Below are 23,788 nucleotides of genomic sequence, written 5' to 3'. Positions count from 1 at the left end.
AAGTCAAAACAATCAAGAATGAAAAACAAAGCTGGAAGCCTCACAGTTCCTATATCAAAAGATATTACAAAGCTACAGTATTAAAACAGTGTGGTACTGGCATAAAGACAGACATATAGACCAAAGGAACAGAATGGAGAGCTCAGAACTAAACTCTCATAACTCTGGATCTTTTTGACAAGAGATTCAAAGCCACACAATGGGGAAAGGACAGTCTCTGCAACAAGTGATGTTAGGAAATCTGGATATTCACATGCAAAAGAATGATGTTGAACCCTTCATACTATATATAAAAATTAACTCACAATGGACTAAAGACCTACTTTTAAGACCGGAAACTATAAAACTCCCAGAAGAAAACATAAGGTGAAAGCTTCATGACACTGGATTTGGCAATGATTTCTTGGATATGACACCAAAAGCACAGGCAACAAAAGCAAAAATAGATAAATGGGACTACATCAGATTTAAAAACTTCTATGCAGCAAAGAAAACAGTCAACAAACTGAGAAGACAGCCTATAAAACTGAAGAAAATATTTGCAAACCATATCTGATAAGGAGTTAATATCTAGAATATATAAAGGACTCCTACAACTACTCAGCAACAACAAAAATTAACCCAATTAAAAAATGGGCAAAGGACTTGAATAGGCACTTCTTCAGAGAAGATATGCACATGGCCAGAAAGTGTATGAAAACGACACTGAACATCACCAATCATCAGGAAAATGCAAATCAAAACCTCATACACTATTAAAAAATAACAAACATTGGCGAGGATGTGAAGAAATTGCAGGTGGGATTGTAAAATGATGCAGCTGCTATGGAAAACAGTATAGAGGTGCCTCAAAAAATTAAGAATAGAACCACCATATTCAGGTTCCCTCCAGTAGGCAGATGACCTCTATCCTCTGTCATAGCCTCACGGATTCACGTATTTCTCATTACCTGCTTCTTTAGCTATTCTTTTTAGCCCTTTCAAGTCATCTAATTGCTCCAGCAACCAGGACATTTTTATTGACTCTTGTTCATTAAAAGGCTTGGCTTCCAATGCTCCATGCCTAGAGCCAGATTCAAAACTACAATGAGGTATCACCTCACACCAGTCAGAGTGGCCATCATCAAAAAGTCCACAAACAATAAATACTGGAAATATATACAGAACTCATACAGTGCATTAGAAAAAAATAATCCAATTTAAAAATGGGCAGAGGAGCTGAACAGACATTTTTCCAAGACATACAGATGGCTGACAGACACATGAAAAGATGCTCAACATCACTCATCATCAGAGAAATGCAAATCAAAACTACAATGAGATATCACCTCACACCTGCCAGAATAGCTGTTACCAAAGGGACAACAAATAACAAGTGTTGGCAAGGATGTGGAGAAAAGGGAACCCTCCTACACTGTTGGTGAGAATGTAAACTGGTAGAGCCACTATGGAAAACAGTATGGAGGTTCCCTAAAAAAACTAAAAATAGAACTACCATATGATCCAGCAATCCCACTCCTGGGCATATATCTGGAGAAAATCATAATTTGTTGTTTTTAAAAAAATAAATAAATTTTTTAAAAAAAAATAAATAAATTTATTTATTTATTTTTGGCTGCATTGGGTCTTTGTTGTTGCACACGGGCTTTCTCTATTCGCGGCGAGTGGGGGTTACTCTTCGTTGCGGCACACAGGCTTATTGCGGTGGCTTCTCTTGCTGCAGAGCACGGGCTCTAGGCTCGCGGGCTTCAGTAGTTGTGGCTCGTGGGCTCTAGAGCACAGGCTCAGTAGTTGTGGCGCACGGGCTTACTTGCTCCACGGCATGTGGGATCTTCCCGGACCAGGCATCGAACCTGTGTCCCCTGCATTGGCAGGCGGATTCTTAACTGCTGCACCATTAGGGAAGTCCTGAAAACCATAATTTGAAAAGATACATACAACCCCAATGTTCACTGCAGCACTATTTACAATAGCCAAGACATGGAAGCAACCTAAGTGTCCATCAACAGAGGAATAGATAAAGATAATGAGGTACATATATACAATGGAATGTTACTCGGCCATAAAAAAGAATGAAATAATGTCATTTGCAGCAACATGGATGGACCCAGAGATCGTACTCAGTGAAGTAAGACAGAGAAAGACATATATCACTCATATGTGGAATCTAATTTTTAAAAATGATTTAAATGAACTTATTTACAAAACATAAACAGACTCACAGATTTTGAAAACAACCTTATGGTTACCAAAGGGGAATGGTGGGGGGGAGGGATAAATCAGGAGCTTGGGATTAACATATACACACTACTATACAGAAAACAGATAACCAACAAGGAACTACTATACAGCACAGGGAACTCTACTCAATATTCTGTAAAAACCTATATGGGAAAAGAATCTGAAAAGGAATGAATATATCTTTATGTATAACTGAATCACTTAGCTCTACACCTGAAACTAATACAACATTGTAAATCAACTATACTCCAATAAAATTTTTAAAATAGAAGACACTTCCCTGGTGATCCGGTGGTTGAAACTCTGCGTTCCAAATGCGGGGGGGCCGGGTTCGATCCCTTGTCAGGGAACTAGATCCCGCATGCCACAGCTAAAGATCCTGCATGGCACAACGAAGACCCAGTGCAGCCAAATAAATAAATATTTTTTAAATAAATAAATAAATAAATAAAAATAGAACTACCATGTGACCCAAAAGTCCCACTTACAAATATATATCCAAAAGAACTGAAAACATACTATCAAAGAGATGTTTGCATATCCATGTTCACGGTAGCATTATTCACAATAGCCAAGAGGTAGCAGCAACATCAATATCCGTTGATGGATAGATGGATAAAGAAAATGTGGCATATACACAGAATGGAATATTAGCCTTAAAAAAAGAAGGAAAACCTGTCACATGCTACAACACACGTGAACCATGAAGGCATTACTCTAGGTGAAATAGGTCAGTCACAAAAAGACAAACACCACATCATTCCACTTACATAAAGTATCTAAAGTAGTTAAACTCTTACTAAGAGAAAAGAGAATGGTGGTTGCCAGGAGCTGGGGGGAGGCAGAAAGGCGAGTTGTTCAGCGCGGACAGAGGCGCAGTTTTGCAAGATGAAAAGGTTCTAGAGATCTGTCTGTCGCACAACAATGTGAACATACGTAACACTACTGTACCGTGACTTCAAAATGGCTAAAATAGTGGTTGAGAGTCCGCCTGCTGATGCAGGGGACACGGGTTCGTGCCCTGGTCCGGGAAGATCCCACATGCCGCGGAGCGGCTGGGCCCGTGAGCCATGGCCGCTGAGCCTGCGCATCCGGAGCCTGTGCTCCGCAACGGGAGAGGCCACAACAGTGAGAGGCCCGCGTACCGCAAAAAAAAAAAAAAAAAAAAAAAAAAAGGCTAAAATAGTAAATCTTAGGTGTGCGTTTCTTTAAGCTTTTTTTGGATTTTTAAAAATTTTATTTAAGTATCTTATGTGTTTTTTATGCCAATAAAAATATAATCACATCAGCTATTGTATGACTAAAGTCATTATTTTGGTGAATGAATTATAGCCTCCTTAATTTACTAATATGCCTATTTTGCAAGTAATATAAAACACATGATAAAGGGATATAACCACATCATTATTCAAAGGATTAAGAAACTTTTCTGAGTTTATTTTTTTCTTTTTACTGAAGTATTCAGTTATACCTGCTTGAAAATTTTTGTATGTAAAAAGTATTACTGTAAAGTTTCATGGTGTTCTGAACAATGATTTTCAAAGTGCATTCCATGGAGTAAAAGGTTCCAAGCTTTAAAAAAAAAAAAAGTAAAAATAAAAACACTTTTATAATTTTATGATCTCCCTCATTAGTGGTGTATCAGACTGTAAATTATCTCTTTAGGAGACTCGGGGCCCTGCTCCTGGGTATTCCTTAGTTTACTCCATCTTTACAGACGTGTAGTGACATTTTCTTTAGATAAACTGACTCATTCTGCAATTTAACTTTCCTGAAAAAGATGCTGTCCCATCCTCATGTCACCTAAATTGCAAAGCATACTGTTCAACACTTGACCAACAACGTAAAACAAGTTCACCCCAGGCCAGCCCTCAGAGTTAACCCTGCCTTCACGGCTACCCAACAATTATTCAACACTCTGTTGATAAACAGTATTTATAATGGAGCCAGAAGATTTTGCTAGTCAATCATTTCTCTAGTTGGAGATGTAAAACTAGCTTCACTGTGCTGAAGAGGACTGTGAGACTGCAGGAAGTGCCAGGACACCTTAGTGACACGTGCCTGGTGGCAGAAAGGGCCCGAGTGGCCTGTATTTGCATCTCTCCTCTGAACACCCCACTATCCTTGGGGTGGCCCCCACTACCTAGAGAGCTGGTTGAACTAAACTGGGCATTTTTGGTAAGCTTCTTAAAATGGCCTCTGAAACAAGGAATGAATTAAGAAAATGTTTGAGAGACAAGAACACTGTCCTCTGACCCACTGTTAGAAATGCGCCCCCAAGAATACATCTGACAGCAACCTCTGAATAGTCAAACAAATCTAACTATAAGAACATCAATTTCTCCTTTCTCAATTCTGCTATTAAGACATCACAAAACCAAACCTCATTCTCTGCCAGAGTTCAGCTGAACTAAATCGACTGCATTTTCCTGACCTACCAGTCAGAACTCTGTCAAAAAAGATCAGATTAGCATGAAATGACTTCATACTGAATTCATGCTGGAGACGGATGACAACTTCCTCTCCTAGCCGTTTATAAAAATCTGTCTGATCTAGAATTAGCACTCAACCTACTTAGGCACATATGCTCTTTCTGCACCTTTCCAAGTTCCTAGATCATGGAAACATGCTGTGGTTCCAAACTCAAACTCTCCCAGGAGCTTACACCAGGAGACCCAGGCACATGGGTGTCCTCTGTATCTCAACCCATCTTCTGAAAGTCTAGCCTGTCACTTTCAGTCTGATGGTATCATTAATAGAATACAAAACAAGAGCCACTTCCTCCGTCATGAGTAATATTTTACACTGCTGGGCTGGGCCCTAGGCAGGAGCCTAGTTTTACACACAACTTCAGGAGACTTAAAAAAAAAAATATATATATATATATATATATATTTTTTTTTAATCTGTAGCATCGTTTAAAGCAAGCACTCCTCTGGGGCTTTAACTTTCTTGATGCTAACTTATAGGACTGTGATATCCTCTTAATCTGTCCTTGGTTGTTGCCCTTCTTGCTTTATATATTTTTATAAAAAATTATAAGCTCAGAGGAACACTACGTGTACCACCATTCTATGTTTATTTGCTTGTCTGATTTTTTTGTAACTCTTCACCAAAGACCATTTGGATTGGACGTTCTGAATTCTATTTCTGACAGTTTGACAAACTTCCTAGGTCAATATCCTTTTCAGAACTGTCCAGTAATGATCCTGTTTTTTTCCCCTTCCTGGAAACTTACAATATCTGCCTTCTGAAAAATTTAGTTTCTATGCATGTCAGAATCCTTCTTAATCCGCCTGGGCTTCAACAATAAATAACTTGATATGACTGCCTTTTCTGATGGTTTCTGTCATTGCTACTTGGTTAATGACTCTTTAATACTCAGAATTTTGAAAAGTTCTCAAGCTCTCTGCCTTAAAATAATTTAAAATTTCAACAAGGAAAGGCAAGGAACGGGAATTAGATCTCATCAAGCTTCGGCTGGGTAAGGTCTCTCATTTTCTGTGTTGCCACTTCCTGTTTTCAATCTCCATCAGGTACACATCCACAATTTTTTTCCACCCACTTGGGTGGCCTGTAACAAATGAACACAATTACGTTATCTCTGTTCCTCTTTCCCATAAGTCCTCTGGGTTTTTCCGCGTGGTTCACGGACTCCCCTGCAGATGCAGATCTTCAGAGCCCACTGCCTCACCTCCTAATGGGTCTCCCCTTTTTGAATAGGTCTACAGCTTTTTAGCACTAGATTCTGATCTTGAGTCCCATCCCATCAAGCTTCAGTGACACCTAAACACATATTAATCCCCTTTTGTAATAAAACTTGACTCATTATCCATGTTCTATGCATTTTTGCATAGAGACATCTGGGTGATTAAATATTATTTCTAGTCCTTGAACCAATTGTTTTCTCATGTAAATTACTGGCCCTCCCCCCCGGAGCAGCATTTCATGCCCGCTGTCCCCCAGTGTAACCAATTTCACTAATTCGCCCGCTGTCCCCCAGGGTAACCAATTTCACTATTTCATCTGTCCCTCTGATCCCTTCCCTTGGGAGTAAGTTTAAAACTCTATCAGACCCTAGGAAATTACATTCTCCTTTGACTATGTGAGACGCAGTTACTTCCTGGCCAAGATGGTTCAGATACCGAAATGCCTTTCGCTGACACCATCCATAAAGCCAGTTTCTATTTTCAAGTCTCAACAACCTGTGAGAACAAATGGTCACAGTATCACCTAAGCTCTCAAAGTCTTTCAATTTCTTCACCAGGGGTCACAGCCCCAGGGAGGATACTTCCAGTGAGCCTTCTCTACACTATCAAGAAGATAAAAGCTGGAAGATAAGTTTGAAGGGACAGACAACAAGGAATCTAGATGAATGCTTAATTACTGTAATCTACAACAGTGCTTCCCGAACTTTAAGCATCTGGGGATCTTGTTAAAATGCAGATTCTGGGGGACTTCCCTGGTGGTCCAGTGATTAAGACTCTGTGCTCCCAGTGCAGGGGGCCTGGGTTCGATCCCTGGCCGGGAAACTAAGATCCCACGTGCTGTGTGGTGCAGTCAAAATAAAAGAAAAAAATCAAATTTAAAATAAAAGAAGAAAAAAATAAAGCAGATTCTGATGCGGAAGATCTGAGTGGAGCCTGAAATTCTGTATTTTCTAACAAGTTCCCAGGCGGAGCTGAGGGGATGGCCCATGGACCACACGTAGTAACACGGTACTAATGTCGCCATAAACCAGGCGTGGAGCGTTCCTGAATCATAGTAAGTTTCAGAGATACCATAAAAATAAGCACTGGCCTAGGATTTAAAACAGAAGCAGCATGCTGTGGCAGAAAAGCGGCTGGACTGGCTCAGAGGACATTTGCTCTAGGCTTAGTGCAGCCAAGTCTTGGCTTTGGACTTTTAGTCAAACACTTTGCTTACTCAGGCCTCCAGCTATAAAGTGAGGGGAGGGAGCTATAGATTAGTTTACCTCAAGAGTCCTTCCTTAACCAGTGGGTTTATAGATTAAATAAACCTGGGCCTAAAGAAATCAGCAGGAATTCCATTTCAGGCATCACGGCAGATTAGATATCCAAAGAAACAATCTCGATACAGATCCTCTAAAACTGCTGGATAAATTGCTAAAAATTTCAAATGCTCGGCTGAGGTGATAGAAAAGTAAGGGAAGGTCTTAGAAGAGAGAAACAAAAGTCAGCAGGCACTGGAGCAGTCTTTTCCCAACTGTGAGTAACAGAGCCTGAATTCAGGAGGGGACAGTCATGGGGGGAGGGGGAGGGAGGAGAAAAAGCTAGGATCCCTAAAGTAACACCCTCTGAGGGTGGAAATAAAAAACCACCCACCCTACTCTCCCCAGAGGGATATGGTAGGACCTTGGCTCTGGGCTGGGGACAAAATAAGTTTCCTTTAGAGCCTGAAACCACAAGCCTGCCTTGACACACATTTGGGGTTAGAATTCACACTACCTTTTTAGCCGAATAAAACTCAAAACAAACCACTGTGGTCTCTCCCTCAACCCCAGGCAGATATACATGCAAACACTTTCTGGAAAAATACACTTTAAATCCAGATCTCCAAGAATTCCCGAAAATAACTCAAGGAACAAAAGGCCACAATCCAAAATCATAAATCAAGTGAGGAAGTAAGATTACTGAATGGAGGTCAGTACAAGTAGCAAACTACTCAATGAAACCTGTAAAGGCTACAGATAATTATTTTCTGTATCTGATCATTACAAGGATAAGTTTAAAGAAATAGAAGGACATCAAAAGTACAAGAAAAGGGGCTTCCCTGGTGGCACAGTGGTTGAGAGTCCGCCTGCCGATGCAGGGGACACGGGTTCGTGCCCCGGTCCGGGAGGATCCCACATGCCGCGGAGCGGCTGGGCCCCTGAGCCATGGCCGCTGAGCCTGTGCGTCCAGGGCCTGTGCTCCACAACGGGAGTAGGCCACAGCAGTGAGAGGCCCGCCGTACCACAAAAAAAAAAAAAAAAAGTACAAGAAAGGAACACGCTTTTATCAAAAATGATCAGGCAACTGTAAGCAACCCAAACAAAACTAGAAATTTTAAAATATAATAAGTGAAATTAAAACTTTAGAGGGATAGACAGCAAATTAGGCAACTAGAAGAAAAAAATTAGTAAACTGTAAGATGGATTTAAATAAGCCACAATGCAGCACAGAAAAAAGATAAGTATTTAAACAGTCATTTTGAGATATTAAAAGAATGGGGAGAAGCAATATTCCAAGAGCTAAAGGCTTGGCTACAAATTTTCCAAAACTATTCCAGCTTTAGGAACCCCATCCAGGAGAGATGAATAGAAAGAAATGTCTGTATAGACAAACAGCAAAACACTACAAAGAAGAGACCTTAAAAGCAGCCAGAGAAAAGGCAGATTCCTTACAAATAGCAATGAGACGAATGACAGGCCTTTGTTGCAGGCTGGTCTCCCAGAACAGAAGGTGGCCACCCACAAAGCTCCAGAGAGACCTGCCCTGACCTGTGTTAAAGGCAACAGTCTGGGTCAACAAGACTGAAGCCCTGGGACTTCCCTGGTGGCACAGTGGGTAAGACTCCGTGCTCCCAATGCAGGGGGCCCAGGTTCGATCCTTGGTCAGGGAACTAGATCCCACATGCGTGCCGCAACTAAGGAGCCCGCCTGCCGCAGCTAAGACCCAGCACAACCAAATAAATAAATAAGTACATAAATATTAAAAAACAAAACAAAACAACAACAAGGTTGGACCCCAGTACCTTAATCATGCCAGAGGAAGTGTTGGCAGCTCCCTAACCATGAACACAGACACGTGAACCTACCCGACCATAATATGCAGACTCAAGTGCAACACTTAGACAGCCCCCAATCAAGCCAGGGAAGGGACCAGGCCAACCCACAGCCACAAATGTCACACTGGGCCTGGCGAGCCAGGTTCCATCACAGCGTAACTCCTCTGTGTCCCAGCCCTGGGTCACCCCATGGGGTCCAGGCTTCTCCTGGAGTCTGCAGCCTGACCCTGCCAGGGAGCTAAGAGCCACACCAGGGGGGCACGGCCGCATCTGTTACTGACCTCCCTCTCCTGTGCTGAGTCTCCCCCACCAGTGCTGCTCCAGCAAAAGCCTGACGCATATTCCTGGCCACTTGCCTTCCTTTGCAGAATCTTCAAAAGGCTGAGAGAAGTATACATCCAGCAAAACCGATTTTCAAAACAAGGGCAATATAGGGACATGTTCAGACGGACAAAAACAAACGTAGTTTACTATCATTAGACCCTCATCAGGGGAACTTCTAAAGGACATTCTTCAGGGAAGAGAAAATTCTGCAGGGAAGATATTATATGCAAGAAGGAATGCCAAGACAATGGTAAATATGCATGTAAACTATACAGGCATTAACTAAATAATTATAATGTCTAATCTGTAGGCTTAAAATATATTGAAAATACTGGACAATGACAGACTATAATTTTTTTTTTTTTTTTCCGGTACGCAGGCCTCTCACTGTTGTGGCCTCTCCCGCTGCGGAGCACAGGCTCCGGACGCGCAGGCTCAGCGGCCATGGCTCACGGGCCCAGCCGCTCCGCGGCATGTGGGATCCTCCTGGACCGGGGCACGAACCCGTGTCCCCTGCATCGGCAGGCGGACTCTCAACCACTGCGCCACCAGGGAAGCCCCAGACTATAATTTAAGATGGGCCAACAGGAATTAAGTGTTCCAAGGTCCCAATATTGTTAGGAAGGAGGGTAAAGAGAATGATTAGCCTCAGACCTTAAGTTAAATATAAATGTTAAAATTTCGAGGGTTAGCACTAGAGAAACAGAAACAGTATGTAACTCCCACACTCTTCAGGACAAATAAAAGGGAACAAGGGGATCTTAGTTAATCCAAACCAAGGAAAAATAAGAAAAAATTAAACAACAAAATAAAAAAGTAAAAATGATTCCAAATAAATTGGTAATATTAACAAATGTAAATGGACGAATCTGTCAAGACAAGAAGTATCAGAACAAATTAATAAAAAGTTCAACTACAAACTACTTATAAGAAATAAGCCTAAAATCTAAGGACAAGAAAAGTTGGAAGTAAAAGAATGAAAAATTATATATAATGCAAATAACCAAAAGAAAACTAATATAGTTATATTAATATCAGACAAAATAGAAAAAGAATCGTTACTAGGAATAAGGAGGTCATTATCCATTGATGAAAGATTCAATCTGCTAAGAAGACATCAATTCTAAGTTTAAATAGACTTAATAACATACCCTGAAAATAGTTATAGCAGAAACTGATAGAAATACAAGGTGAAGTTAGCATCATGAACCCTCTCTCAATCAGAAAAAATTCATTCAAGATCTAAATAACAAGCTTAACATAATAGATATATATACAGAATCCTGTACCAATATTAATATACATCTATTTTCCACCTCACATCAAACATTTGTGAAGATTGACTACATACTAAGTCATAATACAAAACTTCAAAGTATTAGTATTATACAGACCCCATTCACTGAACACACGTTAAAAAATTAAAAAAAACAAAAAGATAACTTGCAAAATCCATGAGTTGGAAATGTTAAATATCTGATGAGAAAAAGATGAAATCACAGTGGCATTTAGGAAAAAACCAGGCGATGAATTCCTTAAATGCCCATTTTATATCACATTTGAAAAACCATATAGCCAACACACTCCGAATCCATTGATGGGAGATTCTGGTGTCTTCTTAAATGGTAGCCATTTTGGAAGATGCTAATTTGAGACAGTAATAAGGGAATAAGATGATAGGCTAGTAACGCATTTTGGGTAAAGCCAGTATAAATTCTAAGTTAATCAAAAAATTAGCAACATTTATTTCCACTTTCACTGTTTTTTTTGTTATGTAAGAAAAATAACTATGATGTAAAGAAATAGGATTTATGTCGATTTCTCTCAGCCCATCAGCAGTCCTGACTGAGTGCTGATTCTGCAGTTTACCTCCATTTTCAACACCTGGCAAATCCCAGAGGGGTATTAAAGGAATAGGATGACCAGTCTTAAAAACGAAAGATTAAACCAGAGTCTAACAAATCACTTTGCCATCTCAGCAAGTATTTTCAGTATAACAAACACAGAATCAATTGACAAAATAAACCTATTAAGATATTTAATATCAGCCAAGAAATTTAATATCAGCATAAGCAAGAGAATTATCCACACATGGCATGTTTGAAGCAAAGTTGAAGTCTGAGGAATGCCTGTAAAACGATTAATGCAATATGTGAGCCCAATACAGAACTCATAATCATCACGTTTTATCCTGGAATGACAACTTACAAGCCACAGCTAAGCAATTTGTTCTGTGACACTTAGAGAGAAAACTGACTCTCTTCCAGTGGGGACATGCCTCAACTATCTCAATTTCTCTATCATCGAAAAAGAAAACAGCTGTGGTTCCCCCACGCCACTCCTAGATGTGAACGTAAAAATATACAGTTAGCTTACTCCTAAATCTCGAAATAGAATTATCTTAAGTAGCAGCCGTTTGTAGAATACCCTCGTATGCTAGCCCACTGTACACACCTGCCTTTCCCAACAATTCCAAGGGAAGCTATGTGAATTGTCTTTTTAGATTTGTTTGCATTTATCTTAACACCTGCAATGGACATTTTAGAACACCAGTGAGATCAACATGGCTCCTTCCCACTAAGTCTTAAGCGGGATAACACTGTACTTAATCTGAATAGCCAGTACCTCTTGTTTTCTAATACTGAAAACTACCCAGAGCATTTCTTTACAGCATCACCAATAAATGATACCACTGTATAGTTGTTTAAATCAGAAACCTGAGAGTACGACTGCTATGTTTAGCAAGTAAAAATACAGGACACCTAGTTAAACTGGAATTTCAGATAAATTACAAACATTTTTTAGTATAAGTACATACCAAATATCACATGGGACATACTTATATAAAAGGTTACTCACTGTTCATCTGAAATTCAAGTTTAACTGGGCATCCTGTATTTTATCTGAGAACTCTAAGCTGGGATTCTTCCTCTATTACCTTCTACATGCAGTCCACTCCACCAAGACCTATCAATGCTACTTCCTAAAAACATCTAAAATCCATCCACATGGGCTTCCCTGGTGGCGCAGTGGTTAAGAATCCGCATGCCGATGCAGGGGACACGGTTCGAGCCCTGGTCCAGGAAGATCCCACATGGCGCGGAGCAACTAAGCCCGTGCGCCACAACTACTGAGCCTGCGCTCTAGAGCCCACGTGCCACAACTACTGAGCCCACGTGCCACAACTACTGAAGCCCGCGCGCCTGGAGCCCGTGCTCTGCAACAAGAAGCCACCGCCATGAGAAGCCTGCGCACCACAACAAAGAGTAGCCCCCGCTCGCCACAACTAGAGAAAGCCCGTGTGCAGCAACGAAGACCCAACACAGCCAAAAATAAATAAATAAATAAAAACTAAAAATAAAATCCATCCATTTTTCTCCATTTCTTCTGCCACCACCTTGGTCTAAGCCACCAATCTAAGCATCTCCCAACAGCCTCTCTGCTTCTACTTTTGTAGAAATATCACTTATTCTAAATATATCAGCATTTATTTCTCTTAGTGTGAAGCTGATGCTAACTTCAAGTTTCTCCTTTCTGGATCATTATTGGGTAGCAGTAGAAATCTCAAATCTCTAAAGCAGCGCGACAGGGACCAATGAAACTGCGACTCTGAAGAGGTGAGGCTTTCATGGTGACCTCTGAAACGGTTCCAAGGAAAGTAACAGTTCTCTTGGGTATGCCTCAGTCAATGACCTGTCAATCATTTTGCTAAATGGTGTTTATTGCCACAAAGAGATAAGCTAGGGGAAAAAAACCTGTGCAGCCAAGGTAAATTTGGGGCTCAATAAAGTTGGTTTAAAATACTCATCTTGGGACTTCCCTGGTGGTCCAGTGGTTAAGAATCCATCTTGCAATGCAGGGGACGTGGGTTCGATCCCTGGTCAGGGAACTAAGATGCTGCGGTGCTACTGAGCCCTTGCACTACAACAAGAGAGCCCATACGCCTTAACTACAGAGCTCATGCACTCCGGAGCCCACACGCCACAACTAGAGAGAAGCCCACACGCTGCAACAAAGAGCCCACTGCAACGAAAGATCCCATGTGCTGCAACTAAGACCCAATGCAGCAAAAAAAAAAACCCACCAAATAAATATTTTAAAATAAAATAAAATACTCTTGTCTTTCAGAGAGAATTCTAAGATTTAGAAAAAGACTGCTTGATTGTGAGACATATTCTTGTCATTTAAACTGCTATTCTAGGGACACCATCCTGGTTAGCGTACCCATCAACACAAAGTTGCAAAGCCACGGGGCAGGGCATTAGAGAATTGGGGCAGTCAGGAAGTAGGATTCAAATAAAAATACGTGGCACTGACTTTTTCCGATTACCGATGCTTAAGAACAGTTGCTGCCTCCTGACTGATGAATAATTATTTCGTTGTGAGAGCGACAGTCATCCCTGAGGGCTGCTAGCCTGTCACGCTGCCCGATCAATGGATACCAACAAAGCAGCTTACACACAGAAATGCCAGGGCAGACTTTAAGATTGGTGTGACGCTGCAGAGCTGTACAAGCTAACCAAATTAAACACAAATTACTGTCGTAGAAATAATTGGCAGGTCTAAAGAAAGCAGGATTCCCTGTATATCAAAGAAGCCATAGAATTGTTACAAATGACTCCTAGATCATAGAACATGATGGCAATTCAAGTGTTTCAAAGTTCTTATGTAAATGTGAACGTTCATCTATTTAATACAGAATACCAAGTCTTAACGTTGTTGGTACTGAACAAAGAAACTATTCACGCTCTCTCCACATGAAACAAACATTACAAACGAAGTCCCAAAAGCCTCTTACAAGAGTGAGTTACTTTATTCAGGATCCAGTTATCACTACTCAATAAACAAGCCTGTCTGTGGATAAAGCCTAATCACGCTACCAAAATCGTTCTTGGAAGCCCTATCCAAGATACGTGTTTTTGGTATATCTTCTTCTCTACAGTGGAAAATGAAATTCCAGGCTATGGATATCCTGGCAGAGGCCAACATTACAGGTGAGAAAAGGGTATGAATGTTTGCACCGGGGTCCAGTCAATCCCCATACAAAGAAGTGTGGGCGCTGCAAGATCGCACAAGCCTTAAAGTCTACACTTGTTATCTCATGTACAATCTGCTTCGTTGGTCCCCACTGATCACACAACACCAGGGCAGGCTAGCAGCACTCCGAGATAACTGGCTCCCACAACCAAAACACTCTGTGTAAAATGACTCATTCCCAGCTCCTTTTGGCACCTGGGACCACAGACCCAAGGACCAGCAAGCTGTCTCACTAGAGATGCACTGGAAGTCTACTTAGAAGAAGTGAGCTTTCTCATAAGGGACTTCTTCCCTTGGAGGGTGAGGATCAGAAATTCTTGAACCATAACTGCTTCGAGGCCATTTCAGCCTTTGCTCGTGGGACCCCAAATCCTCACCGGGATGCCGGTGATCATGACTGTCGTGCCTCAGCGCTCAGAAGTTCAGAGCCTTCACATGCACTTACAATAAGGTCCACTGCTCGGCAGACAACGTCTGGCGGGTTGGACCCGGGCTTTTCTCAGAATCAGGCCTCCCTCAGAGGCTGTCTCCCAGCCCAGGAGGGCAGGGATCTGCCCAGGCATTTGCTTGAGGGCTCAAGTCCGCGGTAACAAGGCGCGGTGATGGGGGGCACCTGCGTCTACCCCGCAGGCGGGGGGGGTCCCCGAGCCGCGCGGTGCCGCCCGAGAGTACAAGCCGGCGGCAGGGGGCCGAGCGCTGGGACCCGACGCCGGGGGTCTGGGGGGTGGGCGTCGGGGGTCCGCCGAGCTCACTTACACCCCACGCCCCCCGCACCCCCGCGCGGCCCCTTCCGGGTGAGCCACGCCGCGGCAGCGGGACCCGCGTGGCCGGCCGGGCTCCGCCTGCGCTCGGCTCCGCCGCGGGATGGGCCCCGGTCCGGCTCCCGCTGCTGCCCCCGCGGCCTCGGGCCCCCAGCGGGCCCGGCCTCCGCCCGCGGCTCGGCCCTTCCCCGGGGCCGGGCGCTCACCTCTCCTTGGAGTAGAGCTGCAGCTGCTGCTCGCGCCGCTTCTTCCGGATAAACGCCATGGAGGGAGGGAGGGAGGGAGGGAGGAAGGGCGGCGCGGGCGGGCGAGGCGCGCGCGGCTCCGGCTCGGACTCCTCCGCAGCTCCGCTGCGCCGCCGGCCGAGGAAGTCGGGGAGCCGCGGAGGCGGGCCCGGCAGCCGGCCTGCGAGGCCCGGCCGGGAGGGCGCGCCTGCGGCCTGGCGTCCCGAGCGGCGGCGCTGGCGTCCCGGAGCCCACGCTGCGCCCGGCGTCCGGCAGCGCTCACCGCCGCATCCTCTCGGCGTGGGGACTCGGGGCGCCGTGACTCAGGCCGGAGGAGGGGCGCGCAGTCACCCGAGGCACCCCGAGCTCAGCCGCTGGGTGCCTGGGACCCAGAGGCCGGCCTAGGGTCTCTCCTTAGGCCCCAAACGTCCGCTGCTTCACCAGCTACCCCGCAGCTCCGTTTCGCTACTTTACGCTTGAAGACGGAAGACGGCCCGTAATCTCTGCCCATTTGTTGGCCACAGGGGTTCCGAATAACATTTGGGCCTTTTATCTCTTGGTAATTGAAATAATTAGTCACATGACTTTCTCTTTTTCTTAACAGCTTTATATAACTCACATGCCAAATAATTCAGCTGTTTATAGTGTAGCATTCAATGGTGTTTAGTATATTCACAGATATGTCCAATTATCATTAGAGTTGAAAGTAAGCAGGACCCGCGGGGCTGGAGGATCCTGGGTACCAGAGCCTTGTGCTCCTTGTTTTTTGTTTGAAGAAAAAGGCTTTGGTCTCCTAGGCCTTCCCTGCGTTGCAAAGGGCAGATTCACACAGCTACTAATCAGGGAAGTGAGGGATGGCAGAAACAAAGGAATAGCAGTCAAACAATAGCGCTTCTACAAAGCAAAGCCCTGGTTCCTCCTCAAGGGAAACACATTAAGCTAGCTCTGAGCTCAGAATCCTGTAGGAACTAAGGCCCCCAACCAGGTGGAGGGATGGTAACTTCAGGCTGAGCCCAGGGTTCCTGGAGCTCCGCCCTGTGACCTCCACCAACCAATCAGATAAGTCACACACCAAATTTCGCCTATAAAAACTCTTCCCTGAAAGCCACCCAGGGAGTTCAGGTCTTTTGAGCACGGGCCACCGGTTCTTCTCGGCTGGCCCCTGCAGTTAGCCTTTCTCTGCCCCAGACTCTGACGTTTTCAGTTTGCGCGGCCTTACGGTGAGTCAGGCCCGCGAACTTGGGTTTGTCAGCGCAGTTTTGGAACATTTGCACCACCCGAAGAAACCCACCCACCGATACCCTTTAGTTATCCCTGCAAGCCTCCCAACGCCATCAAACGCTAACCAACTTAGTCTCCAGGAACTTGCCTATTCTGGACATCTCATAAAATGCAATTATAGATTATATAGCCTTTTATGTCTGGCTTCTTTCATTTAGCATAATGTCTTCAAGGTTCCTCTCAATACTGTAAACAGATAGGGTTAGGGGGTCCACAGAGAAAGTGAACCAGGCATGGCTTTCTTGACAAAAGCCTAAGCCATTTTGTGATCTAAGCCTGGACATAATGCTTGTCCTTGAACCCGTCTCAGTAATAATGAACTTAAGAGAATCAAAGGACAAACTTATCAGGCAGGAGAAGCAACAACAGCAAAGATAACAAATCAGTTGTAAAGACTCCCAGTTCTATTTCAATGGTAAAGACTAGCCTAAAACACTGCCTTGAGCTGTTTTGCAGAATTTAAATCCCACCTCCGGTGCCCAACCACCAGATCAAGTGGAATCTAAGAGATGACGACGGTGACCTTTTCTGACCCTCGACTTCAATCAACTAAAGTTTGGACTCTGCCTACTGCCCAAGCCCCTTCATGAATATGCATGTACCCATAGCATAGGACTTCCCTAATTTTGTTGTTTGGAGAGACACTGCTTTAGGAAACACTCGCAAGTGTTCTCCTTATTCACTGCAAGTCATAATAAACCCTTTCTTCTCCCAGGCTTTGGCTTGGTTGTGTCTTTTGCCTCTAGACCCACCAAGAGGTGAACCCAGTTTTCGGGTAACAGTACGTCATTCCTTTTTATGGCTGAATAATACTCCATTGTATGGATTTACCACATTTTGTTTATCCATTCAGCAGTTGATGAACACTTCAGTTGTTTACACCATTTGGCTATTATGAATAATACTATGAACATTCATGTACAAGTTTTTGTATGGACATATGTTTTCATTTCTGTTGACTACGCACCTAGGAGTTCCATTTCCACCAGCAGTGCATAAGGATTCCAATTTCTTCACATCCTTGGCAACACTTGTTATTGTCTAAGTTTTTGATTACAGCTATCCTAGTGGATGTGAGTTATGACTCCTTAATGTATCCTAAGAATGAGCCTGTGGTTGTTCACCTTTGAGGGATTCTTAAATAACAAACTTTAAGTTGTATATATGCTGACACATACCTAATATTGTCTTACAGACCAGGTTCTGAAGGGTTAAATTTTTAAAGCTTCAAGGTCAATGTGTATTTCAGCTCTCTAGTATGTGGAAAACAATATGCATAAGGTGGCCACCATCACAATTTTTTGGAATGAATAAAGGTACACGGGTGCCCTGTGACCTGGATTGAGTCTAATTGAAACCGTGGACCTCATATTAGGACTTGAACCCATGTGCCAGGACTGGAACCCAGCCAAAACCCAAATTGGGACTTGAACCCAGGATCTTTTGAGATCACACGCCTGGTCTCAGGACTTAATGAAGCTCAGGTTCTTTATGTCTCATCACAGAAAGAATTCAGTGAGTGACAAAGTGATGCCTAAGAAGTTAATTTATTCAGAGAGATACACCCTCCACAGACAGGGTGTGGGCCATCTCAGGAGGCAAGGAGGCCCGAAATATGGGCTGGGTAATTTCATAGGCTAATGAATGGGAGGATTGTTCCAACTATTTGGGGGAAGGGGTGGGGTTTTCCAGGAATTGGGCCACTGCCCACTTTTAACCTTTTATGGTCGGCCTCAGAACTGTCATGATGCTGGTGGGTGTGTCATTTACCTTGCTAATGTATTACAATGAGCGTATGAGGCTCGAGGTCTACTGGAAGTTGAATCTTCTGCCTAGTTGGACCTAGTTGGTTCTCACCAATTTTTGTCATGTCCTATGGCTATATCATTCTTTCACAGGTTGTGCCCTGCCCCCTTCCCTCCTGTTTCGTAATGACCAAGTGCTACACAGAATCTACAATGTAAAAAGATGTTGGCAATATTAGCCCAGTGTTCCTATAGGAAATTGTGATGTAGTCAGATAGCCAAGACAAACGTGAGAAGGTACATGATGAAATAAGATAACAAAATTTGCCAAGAGGTACAACATGATAACTTTCTATATGAGAAGTGCTACAATAGATGCTATGAGTTCGGAAGAGAGAATTCACCTTGGCTGGAATAAGGCAGGACAACAGCATGCAAGTTTTCTCCATTTAGTTAAATGATAAAGGATGATGTGACCCTGGTGGGTGGAGAGTGACAACGATTCTTTCCCTGACCGAACTCTAGCCAAGCCCCTTTGAGCTTTCTTCTCAACTAGGCCTCAGCCTTGGCCTAGAAAAACTACAGACCCTCAGCACAAATGATTTTGCCTACCACCCTCCCGCCACGTTGAAAGACTTGTACAAACACTAACAGCTTCTTTTTTCTTTTTTTAAACAACTATCGTTTTTTTTTGGCTGCGCTGGGTCTTTGTTGCTGCGCACAGGCTTTCTCTAATTGTGGCGAGCGGGGGCGGGCTTCTCTTGTTGTGCAGCACAGGCTCTGGGCGTGTGGGCGGGCCTCAGTGGTTGTGGCGCACGGGCTTAGTTGCTCCGCGGCATGTGGGATCATCCTGGACCGGGCTCGAAACCGTGTCCCCTGCATTGGCAGGTGGATTCTTAACCACTGCACCGCCAGGGAAGTCCCAACACTAACAGTTTCTGACAGCTCAAGGCCTCATCCCTAAGATGACCCCAACCCCCCTTAAATGCCTGCCTGAGAAAGCAGCAAGGCTGCCCAAAGAATTTACTGTTTGTTATAGCCAACACCTGACATGGGCCCCGACTGCTGTTTCTTAGGGCATTTACTAAAAAGGGCTTACAGCTGTGAATTCTTTCTCTGAACCCTTGAGATGTATTTGTATCTCTTACAACCCAGGAGTGCCTTTCTCAAGGACTTGAATGCCATTTCTTTGAAATACAATCATCAGGAAGGACAGGGCTTCTGTGTCCTGGTCTCCTGGGAAGATAACTGGTAGCCAGCAGATGGAGACACGGCATTTACACCCACTTTCTGTGATTTTGCACTTCCCAGCCTTATCTTCGACAAGAGAAGGGGAGGAAACTCACTCAAAAGGATTTTCTTGAACAACAGCTCGGAAGGATACGCCTCTGCTGTCACAGAGTGTGTGTTTGTGGAGAACTAAGGGAGAACTGAGGTGGGAGCTCCCTCACCCTCCCACCCAAAATCACCAGTCCCCGGCATCTGCTCCCTTCTCTTCATTCCTGCTGTTTCGAAGTATATTTGCTCCCATCAAAGGCAAACTTCTCCTTCCCACTCAACAACTCAGCCTTTGTAATTATCCTTTCTCTCTCCCCTCTTTCTCTCTCTTGCTTTGTCTATTTCTCCCTCACTTTTGAGCCATTCCCATCTGAATATAAATATAGTCTTCTTTTTATATATATTTTTTTATTTATTTGGCTGTGCCGGGTCTTAGTTGCGGCACGCGGGATCTAGTTCCCTGACCAGGGATCGAACCCGGGCCCCCTGCATTGGGAGCACAGAGTCTTACCCACTGGACCGCCAGGGAAGTCCCTAAATATAGTTTTCAAAAAATGTTCCCTTTATCCCACATCTCCCTCCATCTCCCCATCCTCAGTGAAACTTCTTGAAACATCTGCCTCCCATGCTGTCTCCATTTTCTCTCCCTGCCTGCTCGTCGATCCATCCCACTTGGACTTCTGGTTCCACTCTGATGCTTCTTGTAAGTTCACCACATTCACTGGTCACTTCTCCACCCTCGACTCTTCTGAACTTTCTGCAGAATTCAGCGCCGTTGTACATGGCCTTCAACACAGCTCTTCCCCCTTTACTTCCGAGACCCCACAGTTTCCTTGCTTTCCTCCTACCTTGCTTCTTCCTCTTTCTCAGTCTCCTTGGTTGGTTTCTCTCCTGCATGACTTCTTAATGTTAAGTCTCTGTACTCACTGTACAGGTCATTCCAACGAGTGCCGTGATTGGGTGGCGGGCGAGGGGAGGATAACATCTTCCGTTTGTGTGTGTGTGAATTAAATTTAGTAGCACATTTTCATGGTTTTCTCACATGGATATCTACCAGGGAGACATGGGGAAAAAAAATCTCAGGATGTAGAGCCAAGTAAAAGTTTTCAGTGGAGGCTGAGAGGTTACTTTGAAATGGATGTCCCTCAGGAAATAGAAGTTTTAGGACATTGGACTTCCACTGAAGCTGAGGAAAACCTTGAGCCAGTCTTACCTTGACCTTGAGTTGCTGACAACCATAGTTTGAGGTAATAACACCTACCTCAAATGAAGGTGATTGTGAAACCCCATAACTGAGATTCGGACTTGAGCCCGCTGTCTTTTATATTGAGATCACACACCTGGTCTCAGGACTTAATGAAGCTCAGGTTCTTTATGTCTCATCACAGAAAGAATTCAGTGAGTGGCAAAGTGATAGGTAAGAAGTTGATTTATTGAGAGAGATACACACTCCACAGCCAGAGTGTGGGCCATTTCAGAAGGTGAGATGCCCCGAAATATAGGCTGGGTAATTTCACAGGCTAATGAGTGGGAGAATTCTTCCAACTATTTTGGAGAAGGGGCAGAGAGTTCCATGAATTGGGTCACTGCCCACATTTTAGCCTTTTATGGTCGGACTCAGAACTGTCATGGTGCCCATGGGTGTGTCATGTAGCTGATGTATTGTAATGAGCGAATAATGGGGATCAAGGTCTATTGGAAGTTCAGTCTTCTGCCATCTAAGGCCTAGTTGGTTCTAACCAGTTTTTCTTGTGTCCTCAACGGCTACGTCATTCTTTTAAAGGTTGTGCCCTGCCCCCTTCCCTCCTGATTCAATTGCACACCGCAGGAGATCCGGTAAACTCTGGGAGAGACCTTATCCCTTCCTCCTGGCCCCCTGATTCTCATCCCCATAAAACTCAGAGCTTTGTTCTCTTGAAACAATTTCCATTCAGAGCTGTTTTGCATACACAAAACACATCTTTGAGCTCTTGATAATGTTTTTATTTTCACTTCACAGACTAAAGCTCTAAAAACGTTAAAGAGCTTTGCACTCACCAGTCTTTAAAAATTGCATCTGGTGGCAGATGAGGGTATGCAAATGTATGTACCTCCCATTTGCAAGGTATCACTTGTCAGAGTAAACAAGAACATTGTTTTCACTGTATTCTGTTTGCAAAATAAATATTTTTCACTAGTGCGTATCTACTTAAGTTAATTTTTAAAATCTTATGAAGACATAAATATTTACCTATCACCCTTTCTTAAGTTAGAAGCGGTAGCATACATTTTTTTACCTAGAAGAAATGCCTATTTTTTTACCTAGAAAAAAAAGGGCAATCTCCATTCTCTTATGTATGTTATGAGTTCCTTCCATGAGGCCTTTGAGCCTGTGTTCTCTCTGCCTAAGTTGCCTGTTTACCTTTCTCCCACCATTTCTCCCTGTTGAAATCCTACCCATACTTGAAGTTGCCACTCAAGACTTTGATGCACCCAAGGGGAGCTCATCTCACATCCATTCACTCAGTACGTTTATTTCACACCTGTATACATCAGGCAAGGTGGTGGGCACTGGGCAGTGACTTCACAAACCTCACAGTCAGGTGGGGACTTCAGCGTGATCTCACTCCTCCTTATTAGGGTGTGTGTCCGCATTAGGTTGGAGTCTTCGGGGACCAGGAACAGTGAGTTGTTGGTCATTGTAGCCACAATGCCACTCACCACAGCGTTGTGCACTTCCGACGCTCGATAAATATTTGTTAAATATTGCACTCTTTTGTCGCCACTGTTACGGCTTGTTGCACTATAAGTGACGGAAGGCTCAGTCAACAGTTGGAGTTCATTTCCTCATTATCGGCATTGTTTGGATAGCTCAGTCATCTGATGGCTTTTCTCTTAGTCCTGTAGTCTTTTGGTCACAAGATCACTGCTTCATCACCACGATCAACCTGGTTTCTGAGCTGAAGTAAGGAGGAAAGACAGTCTGCCTTGCTTGTTCCTTTTGCCAGGCAGTCAAAAGCATTCCCAGAAACACACTCCAGACTCCCACTTACGTCTCATCAGCCAGAACTGTTATATCGGCAAAGCCCACAGCAGCAGTGAAGACTAAGAAAAGCAAGTATTTAAAATCTGCAGGCATGGGACTTCTCTGGTGGTCCAGTGGTTAAGGATCCACCTTCCAGTGCAGGGGACGCAGGTTCGATCCCTGGTCGGGGAACTGAGATCCCCCCTGCCGCGGGGCAACTAAGCCCACGGGCCACAACTACAGAGAAGCCGGCGCACCACAACGAAAGATTCCACATGCTTCAACTAAGACCCGACGCAGCCAAAAATAAGATAAATAAATAAATAAATAAATAATAAAATTTGCCGGCAGGATAGTGGAAAGCATCCAGGAAGAAGCGGGTAGGGAATGTCCTTGGGTCACCCGACCAGCAGTGTGTACCCCATTACTAAGATAAAAATAGCCAACAACTGGACGTTGATAGCTCTTCTTAAGGAAGATCACTCTTGGGGCTTCCCTGGTGGCGCAGTGGTTGAGAGTCCACCTGCCGATTCAGGGGACACGGGTTCGTGACCCGGTCCGGGAGGATCCCACATGCCGTGGAGCGGCTGGGCCCGTGAGCCATGGCCGCTGAGCCTGCGCGTCCGGAGCCTGTGCTCCGCAGCGGGAGAGGCCACGGCAGTGAGAGGCCCGCGTACCGCAAAAAAAAAAAAAAGGAAAGATCACTCTTTGAGACTTTTATTTTCTTCTTTATTTTCTCTTCAATAAAAATGTATTGGCTGTTTACTGTATGCCAGGAAATGTTCTAGGTGCTGGAGACACAGTCGTGAATAAAGTCAAGTCTCACCTTTATGGAACTTACATTCGGGTGAGATTGACAGATTTAAAGAGCAAGTGACATAAATTCAGGCAGGGATAAGTACCAAGAAGAAAAATAGAGCGGAGTAACGGACAGAGTGTGAAGGGGGTAGGTACTGCTTTAGATAAGGGGTCATCGAAGCCCCTTCTGATGACTGACAGTTGAGCTGGTAAATGAATGAAGTCAGAGACTTACATGTGAAGACCTTGGGCAAAGGCATTCCAGACAGAGGAACAGCAAGTGCAGCAGCCCTGAGACAAGAGCTG

General features: G+C 44.0%; 1 protein-coding gene across 3 annotated transcripts in view; it reads right to left on the bottom strand.

Moving 5' to 3' along the window:
• NSMAF (neutral sphingomyelinase activation associated factor) overlaps positions 1 to 15,443 on the bottom strand; it is a 63,855-nt gene extending 48,412 nt beyond the window's left edge. For all 3 annotated transcript variants that reach the window (XR_003793477.1, XM_029222469.1, XM_029222470.1), the window contains exon 1: positions 15,359 to 15,443. Coding sequence is in view for 2 of the 3 variants with exons in the window: in XM_029222469.1 (XP_029078302.1) it covers positions 15,359 to 15,417 (59 nt within the window). In the remaining variant the exon portion in view is untranslated. The remainder of the gene's footprint in view (positions 1 to 15,358) is intronic.
• Between the last annotated feature and the right edge of the window lie 8,345 nt (positions 15,444 to 23,788).

The sequence above is a fragment of the Monodon monoceros genome, unplaced genomic scaffold (assembly GCF_005190385.1).
Source record: "Monodon monoceros isolate NGI ecotype Baffin Bay Population unplaced genomic scaffold, NGI_Narwhal_1 Super_Scaffold_14, whole genome shotgun sequence".
Lineage (NCBI taxonomy): Eukaryota > Metazoa > Chordata > Mammalia > Artiodactyla > Monodontidae > Monodon > Monodon monoceros.
This window is presented reverse-complemented; position numbering and strand designations above follow the sequence as displayed.